At 37.1% G+C, this 19,495-nt stretch overlaps 1 protein-coding gene across 1 annotated transcript; it reads left to right on the top strand.

Annotated features, from left to right (window-relative positions):
• Positions 1 to 7,144: 7,144 nt before the first annotated feature.
• Positions 7,145 to 18,023, top strand: SPRY2 (sprouty RTK signaling antagonist 2). Its single transcript, XM_082246516.1, has 2 exons — positions 7,145 to 7,253; positions 16,180 to 18,023. The coding sequence occupies exon 2, from the start codon at positions 16,231 to 16,233 to the stop codon at positions 17,179 to 17,181; it is 951 nt and encodes a 316-aa protein (XP_082102642.1). The 5' UTR covers positions 7,145 to 7,253; positions 16,180 to 16,230; the 3' UTR covers positions 17,182 to 18,023.
• Positions 18,024 to 19,495: the final 1,472 nt, after the last annotated feature.

Here is a 19,495-nt window from a genome sequence, read left to right on the forward strand (position 1 = left end):
GGCCTATTCAATTAAGGGTCAGGTTTCTCCTTTCCCTGTGAAGGAAGGTGCACTCTACTCGGGTACTCAGTGCTTCTTGGGCATTTGTCACCAGGCATCAGTAACGCAGGTGTGCAAGGTGGCTACTTGGTCATCAGTGCACACTTTCACAAAATTTGGATGTGGAAGTGCAAGTGGATGTGTTGGCATCTGCAGATGCCTCTTTTGGCTGCAAGTTTTTGCAGGCTGCTGTTTAGGGGGCTTCTTCCCTCTTTGGGGGTGTAATGTTTTTCAGGTGGGCTCCAGTGGTTTTGGTTGAGCTTCTGTTACCTGGTTGTCTACGGTTTATCCTTGGGAATTTTTTCTTGCTGTTCCCACCCCTTATGTTTGACACTGCTTTGGGATGTCCCAATGGTCAAGAAGAATCAGGAACTGTGTCCGTCAATGAATGAAAGAGAAAATGGGATTTTTAACTTACCGTAAAATCCATTTTCTGATGTTCAGTGATGCACACAGCGCCCACCCCTCTGTGGAGTTTTATTACTTCTGACACTGATTGTAACAAAACTGAGTAGCTATAGCAGAGAGGGGAAGTATACCTCCTGGGACTGCCCATAGGTGTGGTTACGTTCTTTTTCTGCCTAGTGTCCTACTCCTGTAGGGGGCAGTATAACCCAATGGTCAAGAAGATCAGGAGCTGTGTCCATCAAAGAACTTCAGAGAAGTGGATTTTACAGTAAGTCAAAAATCCCATTGTTTTCTATTTTCCTGGCACATGATTGGTTATTCCTTGCAAAATGGAATTTTACGTCATTTACCAAATTCTGGAGCAACTGCACTTGCAGAGTACAACTGTACTTTGCAAAGTGCAAAGTCTATTTGGCTTTAGTAAGTCAACCCCACTGTGTTCATTCATAACAGAAGCATAGTAAACTGTTTACTATGCTTCAGTTTGTGAATGAAAAGGAAGCCACTCAGCACAGAGCACTTTCTATTCATTCACTGTCCCATGCAGCTGAGGCATGTGTGTTTGAGATTTGGGGGTGTACACCCTAATGCAATAGGCTGCGCACACCTATGGTGTCCATTCACTTACAGTATAGGGGCTGTCTGCATGCAGCGCAGCGATAGGACAGAAAACCAAATAAGGAAAATAATCAATCGTATTATATATAAAATAATTGAATGTATGTCCGCCACGCACAGAAACATAGAAGGGTGATGGCAGACGAAGGACACAAGTGCTCCTATTTTATGTACTGTATGTATATATTAAATATACAAGATAGATAGAGATAGATAGATAGATAGATAGATAGATAGATAGATAGATAGATAGATAGATAGATAGATAGATAGATAGATAGATAGATAGATAGATAGATAGATAGATAGATAGATAGATAGATAGATAGACAGACAGAGAGACAGATAGATAGATAGATAGATAGATAGATAGATAGATAGATAGATAGATAGATAGATAGATAGATAGATAGATAGATAGATAGATAGATAGATAGATAGATAGATAGATAGATAGATAGATAGATAGATAGATAGATAGATAGATAGATAGATAGACAGACAGACAGACAGAGAGACAGATAGATAGATAGATAGATAGATAGATAGATAGATAGATAGATAGATAGATAGATAGATAGATAGATAGATAGATAGATAGATAGATAGATAGATAGATAGATAGATAGATAGATAGATAGATAGATAGATAGATAGACAGACAGAGAGACAGATAGATAGATAGATAGATAGATAGATAGATAGATAGATAGATAGATAGATAGATAGATAGATAGATAGATAGATAGATAGATAGATAGATAGATAGATAGATAGATAGATAGATAGATATATAGATAGATAGATAGATAGATAGATAGATAGATAGATAGACAGACAGACAGACAGAGAGACAGATAGATAGATAGATAGATAGATAGATAGATAGATAGATAGATAGATAGATAGATAGATAGATAGATAGATAGATAGATAGATAGATAGATAGATAGATAGATAGATAGATAGATAGATAGATAGACAGACAGAGAGATAGATAGATAGATAGATAGATAGATAGATAGATAGATAGATAGATAGATAGATAGATAGATAGATAGATAGATAGATAGATAGATAGATAGATAGATAGATAGATAGATAGATAGATAGATAGATAGATAGATAGATAGATAGATAGATAGATAGATAGATAGTCTTTCTGATCTCCTGGTTGATCAATAAACCTATCAATAGTACACAAAGTGTATGGTCAGTATGTATGATGGATCACCCAATCTTTTTGATCTTCAGATCAGACATTAAATGTATTCATAGTACAATCGTGTATAAAATGATTCTGTGTATGGCCACTATGTATAACACATTGTGGTTAATTTACTAAAACTGGAGTGTGCAAAATCTGGTGCAGCTCTGCATAGAAACCAATCAGCTTCCAGGTTTTATTATCAAAGCTTAATCCCCAGTTTACACTTATGCAAATTCAATGCCGATCAGATGCGATTCAAAAGCATAGCTACGCATGTAATGTAAAAAAGCATTATTTCCAATGAAGGCCGTTTACATTTATGCAAAGCAAATTTGATTTGGTTCAAAAAAGGGTCCTGTGCGAGTTTAGTGCAGTGCGAATTTCAGCTCCATAGATTTCCATGGGATCGGATTGAAATCGCAGTCCAGTGTTCACATCACTGCAATTTTTTATTTTTTTCCCTAGATTTTCATTGAAAATAAAGTCGTAGATGTGACCACTGCCCTTGCAACAAATTCACATTGGAATCGCACACGGCAAGCAGAGATGGCAATGCGAATTTTCACCGTGTAACGCTTTAAATTTGCACTGAATTTGCAGCACATAAGTGTGAACCGGGGCTTATTGACTTAGCTGAAGTTAGAAGCTGATTGGCTACCATGCACAGCTGCAGCAGATTCTGAGTGGGCCAGTTTTAGTAAATCTCCCTCACTGACCGATATTTTTGATCTCCTGTTCAGACATTAAAACCATTGATAACATGATTGTATATAAAAATCATTCTGTGTATGAAAAATGCCTGATCCATTCCACATTAAACCTATTGATAATACCAATTGTATAATTATTATTATACAGGACATATATATATATATATTGTTATATATAGTTGTTAAGGATATATATATATACAGGAATACCCCGTTTTAAGTACACTCACTTTACGTACACTCGCGAGTGCGGACACAGCCTGGTCAGCTTGGCATGGCACTACTCTCAGTCTTTAACACTGGCTTCTATGAGAAATCTTGGTCAGCTTGACATGGCACTGCTCCCAAACCATAACTGACAGGGATACCAAACTTAGGGAGCACCGATAGGGGACCCAGGACTACAACATATCTTATTTGTGGCTGGCCAGCTTGCCTAGGTAATCCACCATTTCATAGTCCTGGATCCCCTTAACATGCTCCCCAAGCTTGGTGTTCTTGTCACTTGGGGGTTTGGGAACAGTGCCATGTCAAGCTGAACAAGATTTCTTATGGAACTAGTGTATTTACATGCATTGAGAAATGAAAAAAGGTATTGCTTCACTTTAAGTACATTTTCGTTTTACATACATGCTCTGGTCCCATTGTGTACTTAAAAGTGGGGTATGCCTGTATATATATATATATATATATATATAGATTGCACTAACAGTTAGCGCAGCGCTTTACATTATAAAGGGAAACAGTACAATGACAACACAATATAAGAGGGTTAGAAGGGCCCTGCTCAAAGGAGCTTACAATCCAATAGATAGAAACTCATTCTATATATGACCATCATGAATGACGCATCATGCTCAATCTTCTCCATCTCCTGATTTAACATTAAACCTATCAATAATATGATTTATATAAAATTATTACATGTATGGCCACCATGCATCAAACAATCTTTTTGCTCTTCCTATCGATAAAACGATCGTATATAAAATCATTCTGCGTATGGCCACCACGTGTGACGCATTCATTTTTTTTTAAACTCCTGATTGGACGTTAAACCTATCGAGTATGATTATATATAAAATCCTTACATGTATGGCCACAATGTTTGATGCATCAAACAATATTTTTGATTTCCCCATCAATAAAATGATCGTGTATAAATCATTCTGTATATGGCCATCATAAAAGACGCATTGCCTAATCGTCTGAATCTCCCGATTGGACATTAAACCTATCGATAATATGATTGTATATAAAATAAATGTCATGTATGGCCACCACGCATCTTTTTGATGTTCCTATCAATAAAAATGACCGTATAAAAAATCATTCTGGTATGGCCCCCATGTGTGACGCATCAAACGTTTTTTTTTTTTTTTTTGCTCTTGTGATTGGACAATAAGTCTATCGATAATATATTCAATTGTTCTGTGTATGGCCACCATGTATGACACCAAAAAATCTTGTTGACCTACCTATCGATAAAATGATCATTTATAAAATTATTCTGTGTATGATCACCATGTGCGACTCATACAGAAATTTATTTCTTGATCTCCTGATCGGACATTAAACTTATCGATAATATGATTATATATAAAATTGTTACATGTATGATGCATCAAATAATCTTTTTGATCTTCTGATAGGATATTAAATGCTAAAACAATCGCATATATATATATATAATCATTCTGTGTATGGCCACCATCAAAGGATTATTTTTGATCTCCCGATTGGACAATAAACTTATATATAATATTATTATATATAAAATTGTTACATATATGACCACCATGTATGACACATATTTTTCATCTTTAGATTGATAAAATGATTGTATATAAAATCAGTCTGTATATGATACGACCGCCATGTATGATGTATTGAACAATCTTTTTGATCTGTTGATGGGATATTTAATGATAAAATGATCATATATAAATTCATTCTGTGTATGGCCACCATTAAATATTTATTATTGATCTCCTGATTGGACATTTAACCTATCGATAATATAATTGTATATAAATGGTTGTGTGTATGACCATCAAACAATTATTTTTGATCTCCTGATTGGACATTAAAGCTATTGATCACAGAATTGTATATAAATTGTTGTTTGAATGGCCACCATTAAACAATTTTTTTACCATAATTTTTATTATTTTCTAAATAATTTTGTACAAGCAAAAAGTTATCATACAGAATGTGTCAAACAACACTTATATTGGAAGAATAATACAGTAAATACAGTATGTGCGCTTCATCTGATAATTCATCTACTGATTGGACATTAAAGGTATGGATCATATATAAATGGTTGTGTGTATGACCCCTCATCAAATGATTATTTATGATCTCCCGATTTGACATTAAAGCAATCTATCATAGGATTGTCCATAAATGGTTGTGTGTATGGCCACCAATAAGCAATTATTATTGATCTCCTGATTGGACATTAAAGCAATTAATCATAGGATTGTATATGAATAGTTGTGTGTATGGCCACCATTAAACAATTATTATTGATCTCCCGATTGGACATTAAAGCAATCAATCATAGGATTGTCTATAAATGGTAGTGTGTATGGCCACCATTAAACAATTATTATTGATCTCCCGATTGGACATTAAAGCAATCTATCATAGGATTGTATATCAATGGTTGTGTGTATGGCCAGCATTAAACATTTATTATTGATCTCCCGATTGGACATTAAAGCAATCGATCATAGTATTGTATATAAATGGTAGTGTGTATGGCCAGCATTAAACAATTATTATTGATCTCTCGATTGGACATTAAAGCAATCTATCATAGGATTGTATATAAATAGTTGTGTGTATGGCCACCATTAAACAATTATTTATGATCTCCTGATTGGACATTAAAGCTTTGGATCATATAAAAATGGCTGTGTGTATGACCACCATTAAACAATTATTTATGATCTCCCGATTGGACATTAAAGCAATTAATCATAGGATTGTATATGAATCGTTGTGTGTATGGCCACAATTAAACAAATATTATTGATCCCCTGATTGGAAATTAAAGCAATCGATCATAAGATTGTATATAAATCGTTGTGTGTATAGCCAGCATTAAACAAACATTATTGATCTCCCGAATGGACATTAAAGCAATCGATCATAGGATTGTATATGAATAGTTGTGTGTATGGCCACCATTAAACAATTATTATTGATCTCCCGATTGGACATTAAAGCAATCGATCATAGGATTGTATATGAATCGTTGTGTGTATGGCCACAATTAAACAAATATTATTGATCTCCCGATTGGACATTAAAGCAATCGATCATAAGATTGTATATAAATCGTTGTGTGTATAGCCAGCATTAAACAATTATTATTGATCTCCCGATTGGACATTAAAGCAATGGATCATAGGATTGTATATAAATGGTAGTGTGTATAGCCACCATTAAACAAATATTATTGATCTCCCGATTGGACATTAAAGCAATCGATCATAGGATTGTATATAAATGGTAGTGTGTATGGCCAGCATTAAACAATTATTATTGATCTCCCGATTGGACATTAAAGCAATGGATCATAGGATTGTATATAAATGGTAGTGTGTATGACTGCCATTAAACAATTATTTATGATCTCCTGATTGGACATTATAGCTATGGATGATATATATATATGGGCAGAAGTAGATAGCTGGGGGTGAGTAAAGTTTTGTGAATGAATGATGAGTAGTGATGAATGACATATGTCATGTTGGGGGTGTATGCCCCCCCTTAGGCTGGGACAATGATGTGAGTACACAGTGATCTCTCTCTCTCTCTCTCTTTCTGTGTGTCTCTCCTTTTCTCTGTCTCCCTCCCTCCTCCCCACCCACTGATCTGGCAGTAGAGTCAGAGTAGAGTAGAGTAGAGCAGAGGGAGAGGAGAGGAGAGGAGAGGAGAGCAGTGATCAGAGGCCATTGCCCTGTGAGATCCCTCCTGCGGCTCAGTACTGGGAGTGAAGTGAATGTAGCCCCGCAGAGCCAATGAGCACGGACCGGATGCGATATATCCTCTGGGACAACAACTGCTCTGTTCCTCCTCACTTCCACATGACGCCATTTACTGCCGTACAGCCCCGATCATCAAACCCTGCTGTCACCCCGGCCTGACTCCACCGAACTTTCCATCGCATTGGATGTAGGATTCCATCGCCCGATCTGGACCGGGACTGGACCAGGACCGAGCCTGCAAACTTTCCGGAGACACGAGTCCTTACGGTGAGTGCGGACTAGGAGGAGGCCCTCCATCGGGGGTCATGTATGTACAGTACACATGGGGGATCCATGGATCGGAAGATCGCAAACACCGTGCATGGGATCTACTTCACCACATCGTGCATATTACACCCCCTATGCATTTCATAGAAATCACGTGCAAAATACAAGATTGCAAACACCATGGGGACTTTGTAGGGACCTACTTCATCACATTGCACCCCCACAACAAGCTTCTTAACTTTCTCTAAAGCCCAGATCATGTGCAAAACTGAAGATTGCAAATACTATGGGACTTTAGAGGTACTTCTGGGACCTACTTTATTAGATTGTGCCTATTACACCCCTATAAGAGTTGTATTTTATATAGAAAGCCTATATAGAACAGAAGATTGCAAATACTATGGGACTTTATAGGTACTTCTGGGACTTTGTATAGACTTACTTCATTAGATTGTGCTTATTGCACCCCTATAAGAGTTGTATTTTATATAGAAAGCCCAGATCATGTGCATAACAGAAGATTGCAAACACTATGGGACTTTAGAGGTACTTCTGGGACTTCATTAGATTGTGCCTTTTACACCCTTTTAAGAGTTACCATACATTTTATAAAGAAAGCCCAGATTATGTGCATAACACAAGATTGCAAACCTTATGAAACTTTATAGGTACTTCTGGGACTTCTTCATTACATTGTGCCTATTACACCCCTATAAGAGTTACATTTTGTATAGAAAGCCCAGATCATGTGAAAAACACCAGATTGCAAACACTATGGGACTTTATAGGTACTTCTGGGACCTTATAGAGACCTACTTCATCAGAGTGCACCCCAAGAAGCTTCTTAACTTTGTTTAAAGCCCAGATCATGTTCAAAACAGAAGGTTGCAAACAATGTGGGACTTTATAGGTCCTTGTAGGACCTCATAGGGACCTACTTCATTAGATTTTGCCTATTACACTCCTATAAGAGTTGCATTATTTTTATAGAAAGCCCAGATCATGTGCAGAACAGAAGATGGCAAACACGGAGGGACTCTATGGGTACTTTTGGGACCTTAATTAAATTGGAGGGACTCTATGGGTACTGCTTAATTAAATTGTGCCTTTTACACCCCTATAAGAGTTGCATTCATTTTATAGAAATCCCAGATCATGCGCAAAATAGGTTTACAGACACTATGGGACGTTATGGGTACTTCTGGGACCTACTTAATCAGATTATGCCTGTTACACCCCTATAAGAGTTGTATTCATTTTATAGAAACCCAGATCATGTGCAAAACAGAAGAATGCACACTATGGGACTTTCTAGGGACCTAATTTAGCATATTATGCCCCCTATAATAAGTTTCCTAACTTTGTTTATAAGCCTAGATCATGTACAAATTAGAAGATCATAAACACTATGGGACTTTTTTAGACACTTCTGGGACTTTATTGGACCCTGCTTGATCTAATTTAGCATTTTGTCGCTATAATACGTTTCCTAACTTTGTTGATAGCTCAGATCATGTACAAAATAGAAGCTAACAAACTTTGTGGAACTTTTTGGTACTCCTGGGGCTTTATAGGTAGTTACTTAATAAAATGTTGCCTACCTATATAATAGTTGTATTCATTTTTAATAAAGCCCAGATCATGTACAGAGTAGAAGATGGCAAACTCTATGGGCCTTTTTTTTTTGTACTTCCACCCATATATCATGTACAAAGTAGATGGCAAGCTCTATGGGGCTTTTTTTGTACTTCCATGATACAATTTAGCATATTTCACCCATATAATACGTTTCTTAATTTTCTATAAAGCCCAGATCACGTACAAAGAAAATGGCAAGCTCTATGGGGCTTTTGTACTTCCATGATACAATTTAGCATATTCCACCCATATAATAAGTTTCTTAATTTTCTGTAAAGCCCAGATCATGTACAAAGTAGATGGCAAGCTCTAAGGGACATTACTTGATAACATTTAGCATATTCCACCTATATAATGAGTTTCCTAATTCTCAATAAAGCCCAGATCATGGAAGTAGAAGACCAACTCTGTGGGACTTTTTAGGTACTTGCTAATATGTAGCATATTGCACCCATATAATATGTGTCTTCATTTTTTATATAGCCCAGATCATGTTCAAAACAAAATGTAGCAAACCCTAAGGGACATTTTAGCTACTTAATAACAACATTTAGTATATTGCACCCATATATTAGTTGTAATAATTTTGGGTAAAGCCCAGATCATGGTCATGTAGGTGACCCCAAGCAGCGGTGGAGACCCTTTCACACACTGGTGATCCAGGGACAAGTCCCCCCCCCCTCGTGTAGATCCCCGCATTCTGTTATTATGTAGCCTCCGCCAGGAGCGGAAACGTGGCTTGTTTTGGAAAACAGTATAACAAGTTGATGCGGTCTACTTGTAAGGAACACAACTTGTGGAGGGCTCATCAACACAACGTCAAAGTTCTCCCTACTACCTGGACTTGTAGGGGTCACTTTGGGGGGCTCTGGGGGGTTTACAGTGACTTTTTAGTATATTTTTTCTGTTGTTTTTAGTGTGTAGATCAGCTTCCTGCTATCTTTACTCAAAGTTTCCACTCTGTGGTTTGCATTGAGTTCTATTTTGACTTTCGAAGAGGATATATCTTGTGGCGTTGAGCAGCTTCGGAAATGTTGTGGTCTAGTTTAAAGAGCTATTTCTGTCTTTTCACCCTGTCCCCACAGTAAACTCCTTGCTCCCCCCCCCCTCCTCTAATCCTCAGTCTGATCACACACTCTGCTCCTAATGGGCTTTTCAGAGGAGGGGATTGAAAAGGGGGGGGGGGGGGGTTGGCAGAGGAAACCTAGAGACAGCTCTACAATTCACATAGCCCATCCAGCATCAGGAAAACAAAATAGTGTTTGTTTGCTGATCTTTTTTTTCCTTTATCGCATCAGCTTTGCCTTTAGTGTTTATTTATTTGACTGCAAAAGCAAAATAAAAAATGTTAGCAAAGAATACAATGTTAAAAAGTGGCAAATCTGCTATTTCATTAATCCTAAACTTGATTTGGTGCAGAAAACAACACTTACCATAACTGGGGTAAGCCTGATTTTTGTTGGGTTTAGATGGATCTCCCCCATTTTTCTTCTATGTGAAATTTTTTATTACTTGAAAAAGTGACGGGGATCAATGTGATCAGCGCCGTTCTACTTTTATTATTACTCATTGCTGAGCTTTTTATTTTTATTGATCTTCGAATGACATTTTCAGAACTCATAAGAGTATTGTTGATGTTGTCTTGGTTGTGCTCACCCTGGATGGCTGCTGTATGGTGGGGATTTACATTGGAGGCCTGTGTGTGTTGGGGGGGGGGGGGGGGGGACCTGCAGGAAAACATGACATATCCTCTATATATAGATTACTTCCTGCCATTAATGAACAAATATCTTTTATGTGGAGATAACCTGCTGAAAGCATGATGAATGGCTTCCTGCTATCCACAAACATTTGCAATATATGCTTGGATATATGGACCCTAATATATATATATATATATATATATATATATATATATATTTATATATATATATTTATATATATATATTTATATATATATATTTATATTTATATATATATATATTTATATTTATATATTTATATATTTATATATATATATTTATATATATATATATATATATATATATATATATATATATATAATATATTTATATATATATATATATATAATATATTTATATATATAATATATTTATATTTATTTTTATATATATATATATATATATATATATATATATATTTATATTATGTGTGTGTATAATATATATAATATATATATATATAATATATATTTTATTAGGGTCCATATATACAAGCATATATTGCAAATATGTATGTTATATATATATATATATATATAAAATATTTATTTATTTATTTTTTGGCAACGTTTAATAAATACATATTAAGAAATATAATTGAGTTTGTAAAATGTTAACTTTTCTGATTTTGTGCTAGTTTTTTTTAGGTTTTTATTTAGTTTTTTTTTTTAAGTTTAATTTTTTGTAAATATCCATCAGCATATTTATAGACTGAATTTCAGTGTAAAGGAGCAGATAACATCTGACAGCAGCTTGTGTTTTTTTTTTTTTTGGATGAGGGATATCACCTTACTTTTCAGTTCCACGTTTTGACTAAAGATTCGCTTGACTAGGCTAGATCTGGAAAGAAGAGAAGTTATATAGCATATTGAGGAATTGTTACTCTTGCTTCCTTTCACTTCCTTCTGATCGAACTTATTTTCAGGATGTGTATCTGAGAAGTGGTTTTTTGAGAGCCATTTTTAAACGTAGATCAGATGTCACTTGTCAGAATTTGAAACACTGCTTCCTTTTATTTAATGTTCGACATTCCTTTTGCAATTGTATAGTGGCGAGGGTTTTAAAAGAGGGAAGGAAAAAGTTTCAAACAGAGCACTTTCAGATTCATTTTTGTGCACGTAAGCACGTTGCTCCATTGCTAAATGGAGTTTGTTGGTGTATTTGTAGTTTTCCATATTAAATACCTTAGCAATATTTACTTAGAAAGTAGAGTGACATCTTCAGTTTACAAATTCTATGTTCTTCAGTTACACAACTTGGGTGTGAAAATAGTACTGGCTTCAGGCAAGCCAGATCGCTCCTGTTATAGTAATGGAAACATCCATACGTTTGTTTGCTGCATACACGTCTAGTAAAGAGTGTCGTGTGTACATGGAAGTGGCTTAACAAAGCATTAGAAAAGGAGTGTTATGCAACCAATGAAATGCACTGGGACAAACAATGTCAATTTGCGTTGAATACACATGCACATGTATACGTATGCAAAAGTGTATGTGTTAACATATACAGTATATAGCTGAATACATGCACTGCAGGGAGAATTGAGATATATAGAGTTTGATTTACTAAAAACTGCAGAATCTGGTGCAGTTGTGCATGGGAGCCACACAGCTTCTAACTTCAGTTTGTTCAATTAAGACTTGTCAAAAATAAACTGGAAGCCGATTTGGTTTCTATGCAGAGCTGCACCAGATTTTTCACTCTCCAGATTTAGTAAATAAACCGCATAGTCTCATATGGATAAATGCGTGTATGCAGGAACAGGATGATGAGAAACGTTCCAGGCCGGGTAACTACTATCTAAAAATGACTGCTTCTTTTTAGACTTTAATGTGTTTTCCATTTAAGAAAGTTGCCCCTTAAAACTGCTAGATGGCTGCTAGACCTAACTATTCGGTCAATAATTCTATATATTAACCAGTCTAATCAATATAATTCTATATAATAACCGGTCTAATCAATAGAATTCTATATAATAACCGGTATAATCAATAGAATTCTATATAATAACCGGTCTGATCAATAGAATTCTATAGAATAACCGGTATAACCAATAGAATTCTATATATTAATCGGTCTAATCAATAGAATTCTATATAAAAATCAGTCTAATCAATAGAATTCTATATAATAACCAGTCTAATCAATTGAATTCTATATAATAACCAGTCTAATCAATTGAATTCTGTATAATAACCAGTCTAATCAATTTAATTCTACATAAAAATCGGTCTAATCAATAGAATTATATATAATAACCGCTCTAATCAATAGAATTCTATATAATAACCGGTCTGATCAATAGAATTCTATATAATAACCGGTATAATCAATAGAATTCTATATAATAACCGGTCTGATCAATAGAATTCTATAGAATAACCGGTATAACCAATAGAATTCTATATATTAACCAGTCTAATCAATATAATTCTATATAATAACCGGTCTAATCAATAGAATTCTATAAAATAACCGGTATAATCAATAGAATTCTATATAAAAATCGGTCTAACCAATAAAATTCTATATAATAATGGGTCTAACCAATAAAATTCTATATAATAATCGGTCTAAGCAATGTGCTTTATTTTGTAAGTTAGATGAAGTGTGGATAAAAATATTCCAAATACTAGAACATAGGCAATTTGCCTAAATCCAGATATACCTATAGTATATTTGTGCAGGAACATAATGTATTGACCTAATAGGATATGTACATTCACCTTTCGCTTCACATAGGCCCCGGATAGTGTTTGCACAGCAATGATCTCAATCCCTTCATTGTCAACTAACTTAACAGAGAATGTGCTGTGTGCAGAATGGCTGCTTAGTGAAATAGGCCCGGATCTATAGATCCTCGCAATTAAAAGGGCTAAAAGGGTAATAGCATCCTGTTTGCGCGACATGCAGTAAATTCCATGAATAATGTGCATTATTTAACCCATCCTCATCTGTTTTAGTGAACAGCTCCTATGGCCTTGTGTATCAAAGCCATGAAATCGTAAAGGGCTTGTGTTGTAAAATGCAGGTAGTGTTTGATATGCGAATAGTCAAGTGTTCTGGCTATTGTCATTCACATTGCAGTGACCTGAGTAAAAGAGGGGAGAGAGTTGGATTATGGCAGCTGGTTTCCTGTTACTTGAATACAATTGAAGAGGAACCTGGTTTCCATACACCTGTTGAGACATGTTCACATACGAGAGGAAGGCATAAGCTTCCTTTGTCATGGTTGATGCAATTTGTGTAGTGTTAAGAAGCTGTGTTCACCTCGTTTTATTGTTGCTCTCCTGTTACTTGGCTGTGACCTGGCTGGTCATATGTGGTAATATTTGTTAGCAGTGTAACTGGTTGTTGTGTGCGATGTGCAGCAAGACTTTTAGTCCTTGCAAGTCCAAGATATTCCTGCATGCTTGCAGATGTTAGCTCTCTTTTTGTTTTTAGAACACAAAGTTGGATCAGTTGAAAAGGGATGGCTGCTTGGGAAGCAATCTGTCCCAGAAAGTACTTCTGTTTTCTTGTATTGTTTGGCCTACAGTTGCCTTTAAGATAAGCCTGTCATTGGTGGCCAGGTCTTGGTTATAATTGCCAAGAGCTGCCATGACTACCGGTGCAAAGCAACCATGGTCTCCAAACTTTCCAAAAAGGGGGCCAATTTACTGTCTTTCAGACTTGGGGGGGGGGGGGGGGGTTGGTGGCTTGGCTTTGGCCAGTGTGAGTAAAAAATGCCCTGGGAGTAAACAATGTCCCAGTCGGAGAAATAGTGCCCCATTGTTGGTATCAGGGTAAGGAATAGTGCCCCATCATTGGCATAATTGGTGCCTTATTGTTTGTGTCAGTTGGGGGGAATAGTGCCTTGCATCAGTGGCAGAAATAGTGCCTCAAGGGCTGGATAGAGGCAAGCAAAGGGCGGCAACTGGCCCCAGGACCATAGTTTGGAGACCACTGGTCTAGACAATGTAAGGGTCAATCCTTGTTGGCTTAAGTGAAACAGTTGAAGATTGGCACTGAGATTTTCCTGAAAGTCTTTTCTTTGAAGAGTCTTTGTAACCTGAATAAAAATTGACTAGTCTTAGTGCAGGCTTATCAGTGTACTGTATATATAGGTATATCTTCATTATGTGCATTAGATAAATTGTATTTAATATTGATCATTTTGCATTTGATCTAGTGTCTTCAAATATTCCCATTTTTACAGTATAGCATTCTGTAGCAGAACTTGCACAGAGACAGTTGTATGTTACTTTTCTTTGGGCTTTATGATGTGTAAGGAATTCTCACGTGATCCCCCCTCCCCCATCCTCTACAAACTCTTAAAGGATTCTTTTTATTGCTGCTTACAGGAAATATTTGAGAACAGGATGTATTAGTTTTAATGCTGATGACTTAAAGCAAATCCCAGTTGAATAGATCACCCAATAATTTATGGCCCTGCCCAGGTTCTAAATAGGCTTCAAATACTGAAGGCTGAGTTCATTCTCAGACCTCTAAATGACAAGTTGACACCTAGATTTTAAAGCTCATTGTATGCATAGCCTCAATTTTGTATGCATGAAATAAGTTACTTTGTGTAACAGCAGTATCAGAATATCTATTTATGCATTCAAAAGCAACAAGTCATTGTTCATTTATTTTTGCTTATGATGAATTCATGGTTTTAAAATTGTACATCTTCTCCCGGATTACGTTTCTGCTAAGCCTTTAACTATAGAAGAATGAGCTGGATCAGGTTTTGACAAAAATCTCAAGGGCAAATCTGAAATCCAATGTATGTATGAGTGTGCTCACCAGTACCTAAAACAAAAGTTGTTTTTGCCAACACTTGTACCATTTTCAGCAAATTCTGAGATACCTAAAGGGTTTATCCATTTTCATAAACTAGAAAACAGCTTTTCACTTGTGCTCCAGTGAGGATTAATGAACGTAGCTCAGGTGCCTATAGATATTCTCTGTCCTTTAGAGCAGTGGTCCTCAACTCCGGTCCTCAGGGCCCACTAACAGGCCAGATTTTAAGTATTACCTTGGGGAGATGCAGACTAGAGTAATGCAATCCCTGAGCAGCAAATGATATCACCTGGGATGTATTTCAGTTATCTTGCAAACCTGGCCTGTTAATGGGCCCTGAGGACCAGGGTTGGGGACCAAGGCTTTAGAGACCATGGGCTGGTGGAGCACCAAGAACAGAAAGCAGCCTTGGACTTGGAAACACATTGCTATAAGGGATCTTGGAGACAGTTGAAGGGGTTTTCCAGGTCCATGAAGTAAACTCATTGGGGTTATTTAGGCCTAAAAGAGTGGTTTTGTGTACATATAGCCACTTCAGGCTACGTCAAGACTAGGTATATGTTTGCAACATTCTTCAAATTTGACTACCAAAAAAGAAATTCGTTGTGTAGATTTTACTCATTGCCTCTTTCAGTAGTACATGTTCAAAAAGCTAAATTTTTTGTAAAGAAGTTTTTTTCTTATTTGTGACTAAAACCTTAAGATATATTTTTCTTGGATCATTAGCAAAATGGATGACTTATGTTTGTTTCTCTCAACAGAATTTCAGATGTGTTCTCGGCCTACTGGAGTGAAATCTCTTCAGATTACTGATGGAGACAAGAGTACAAAATGGCAGCGGTACCCAGCCTTTACTCCAGGCTCGGCGTGACAATGGGAGACCCCGTGGTGACATTGACCCTAGGGAAATACTAACACAGCAAGTACACGTGTTATCATTGGAACAGATAAGAGCCATACGAAATAGTAATGAATATACAGAAGGACCTACAGTGGCTCCCAGGCCTTGGATTAAGCCTACTCCTCGTCAAACTAACCAGCACAAAAATGAAAGAGTTCACACGGTAACGGACCAGAGGCAATTTTGCAGGAGTCCTCTTCCTCCAATGCATTCCTCATCTCCGGCATCCTTTTCACGATCCACCAGTACTGCGAGTACGGGATCTCGGAGTAGTACAAGGACAAGCACAAGTAGCAGTTCATCAGAGCAGAGACTTTTAGGTCCATCCCACACATCATCTGGGTTGGGTGCTGACCGAATTATTCGGGTGCAACCGAAGGTTGAGCTGAAAGCAGAGGAGTTAAAGCCTTCCAGCAAAGAAGACTTGGGCTTACATGCATACAGGTGTGAGAGCTGTGGGAAATGTAAGTGCCAAGAATGCACTTATCCAAGGACTCTTCCCTCTTGTTGGGCTTGTGACAAACAGTGCCTTTGCTCAGCACAGGAGGTTGTGGACTATGGAACTTGCGTTTGCTGTGTTAAGTGCCTGTTTTATCATTGCTCAAATGATGATGAGGACAGTTGTTCTGACAACCCCTGCTCCTGTAGTCAGGCACATTGCTGCACTCGTTGGTCTGTCATTGGTGTTATGTCGATGTTCTTGCCTTGTTTATGGTGTTACCTTCCAGCCAAGGGTTGCCTTAAATTGTGCCAGGGCTGTTACGACCGAGCAAAAAGACCTGGATGCCGATGCAAAAGGTCAAATACAGTATGTTGTAAAGTGCCACAGTTACAGCCCAGAAATTCGGGGAAGCCAACATAGCAGATGGAGTTAGAGAGTAAAAGTAATGGACTTTTAACACACATATGCAATCATAAAAATGGTCATCTTGGCACAATTGGTAGATAGCTGTGTTTCCTGTTTGCAGTGAAATGCTTTTTTTTAATGTGCTATCTTAACTGATAGGCTTGTTAGAGACCTTTTAATCAAGCTCTGCCTAGGGCACAGTGTTCTGTGACACACTTTGTATAAGTTAAAGCAACACAGACACTCCTACATAACTGTGCATTGTTTGTGAATAATACTTGCAACATTTTTGTAATTTAGCAAATTACTTTTTTTTTTTCTGCCAGAGATAATGTGCTATATTTTTGTATATAATATTTACAACTGTGAAATATAGTGCCACACGAATTGGCACAATCACAAAAATGTACTAATATACATTCAGTGGAATGTGAATCTATCCGTATGGTTAGATTGTGCTTCACCTTATTGAACCTTAATATTTCTACTCTTTGGACTTTCTGTAAATTGTACAGTTACATTAAGAGTCAGCCTTTATTTTCTAATTTTTTCAACATATTGTTTAGTGTAAAGTATATTTATTTGAAGTTTTATTATTTTATAAAAGAGAAATATTTATTTTAAGAGGCATTTTACAAATGTTCCCCCTTTTTTATGATGTCAGTTTCTGCGATTAGGGGTGACCAATGCATATGTTCACAACAAAATAGAAAATATATTAACGTTTGAAATTAAACTTTGCAAGTGTTTTATTTTTTTCTAATGAATATACCATATGCTGCTATGAATTGAGTGGATGCCATTGTATATGAATGTGTATGCCTGCTGTTCCCCAACATATGTCATTTTTTGTGTTTTGGGAATGCAGGACAAAGCAACACATTTGCTTCATGCCCCTCCCTAGCAGCAAATACTGTCCTTTGCTTTGCTCCTTTCCAGGAGCACTTAACTGGTATTTCTGTGTATAGAGGAGCATATGGTTCCCTTCCTCTCATGTGACAACGCTGATGTCCGTCACTAGATGGGGTCTTCAGCCCCCATGTAAGCTCCCAAGTGGTTTGACTTGAAAAAGCCTCATCTTTGCCAGATCCTATTTTTAATGAACTTTAGCAGTATATAACATGTAGCACTAGGGTTTGTTTACTAAAGCTGGAAAGTACAAAATCAGGCTCACTTCTGCAAAGAAACCAATCGGCTTCTAGCTTTGGCTTGTTCAATTAAACTTTGGCAATAAAACCTGGAAGCTCATCGGTTCCTTTGCAGAAATGAGCCTGATTTTGCATGTTCCAGCCTTAGGAAATACCCCCCCCCCCCACCCTGTCTGCCAGTCCATGTTCTTCCTCCATGTTTCACACCAGTTTGAGCTTAGTCCTTCAGTAAGCCTTTTCTAAGAAGCAAGTTGGTGGAGGAAGAGCAGAGTTTGGTGCACAGGTTACCTGTAATGCATTGTTCACTATATATTAAAGTTTATTGAAGAGTAAAAGGATTTGGTGGTGATATTACTGACTTGTGTCTTTGGGGTTAGGACAGGCCCTTCGGAGCCAAGGCATCTGAGGGCTGGTAGTGAAGCCATAAGTCCCCATTCACACTAGCGCGACTTGTCAGGCAACTTGGTCGCCTGACAAGTCGCGGTGGGTCGCCTGCCATTGATTAGCACAGGACCCGTTCTAATAGGAGCGACACAAGTCGCTCCGACTTAGAAAAAGGGTCCTGTACTACTTTGGGGCGACCTGGAGGCGACTTGCATTGACTTCAATGATATGAAGTCTGTGCATGTCGCGCCGAGGTCGCGGTGCACTTTACAGGTCGCCCCGGCAAGTCGTGTCGCCCCTGTGTGAATGGGCTCTTAGTATATCTGCATGCTACTAGTTGGACTTGGCGCCTGCACAAGATTTTTTCTTACTCCCAGCATCTAAAGAGAATAGCGGGGAGTAAAGGAATAAGGAGTATGTGCTGCTAAGAAAGGTATGAAGCAAACCTGTTGCATTGCCCAGCATGGGCCAGGCATAGATTGCTTTAATGGACTCTCCAGAAAAGACATGATTGGCACTTTAGAAAACAGAATAGCATTTATGAAAGTTGACTTCAAATATTTTCAAGACTTATTTATTAAAGGGGAAAAATACCACTGATTTTCTTCAATGCAGTTGCCATTAAAAAGGTATTCTTTAGACGAGTACAGCATTCTTAACTCTGGTTACTAGTTTTGCTACAACTTTTTGTTTTGTGCACTGCTTCTCTGAATAATCCCAATGAATCTATCAGGAAGGAATATGCAAGCTGGCATTTCTTACTTGTTTTTTAAAAGTGCAAGTTAATGGGTAAGAAA

Source organism: Pelophylax lessonae (assembly GCF_965119305.1).
Source record: "Pelophylax lessonae genome assembly, chromosome: 2".
Taxonomy (NCBI): domain Eukaryota; kingdom Metazoa; phylum Chordata; class Amphibia; order Anura; family Ranidae; genus Pelophylax; species Pelophylax lessonae.

What these genes read in the sequence shown, in the direction of transcription:
- SPRY2 (XM_082246516.1), top strand. Translation starts at nt 16,231, where the DNA reads ATGGAGACAAGAGTACAAAATGGCAGCGGTACCCAGCCTTTACTCCAG.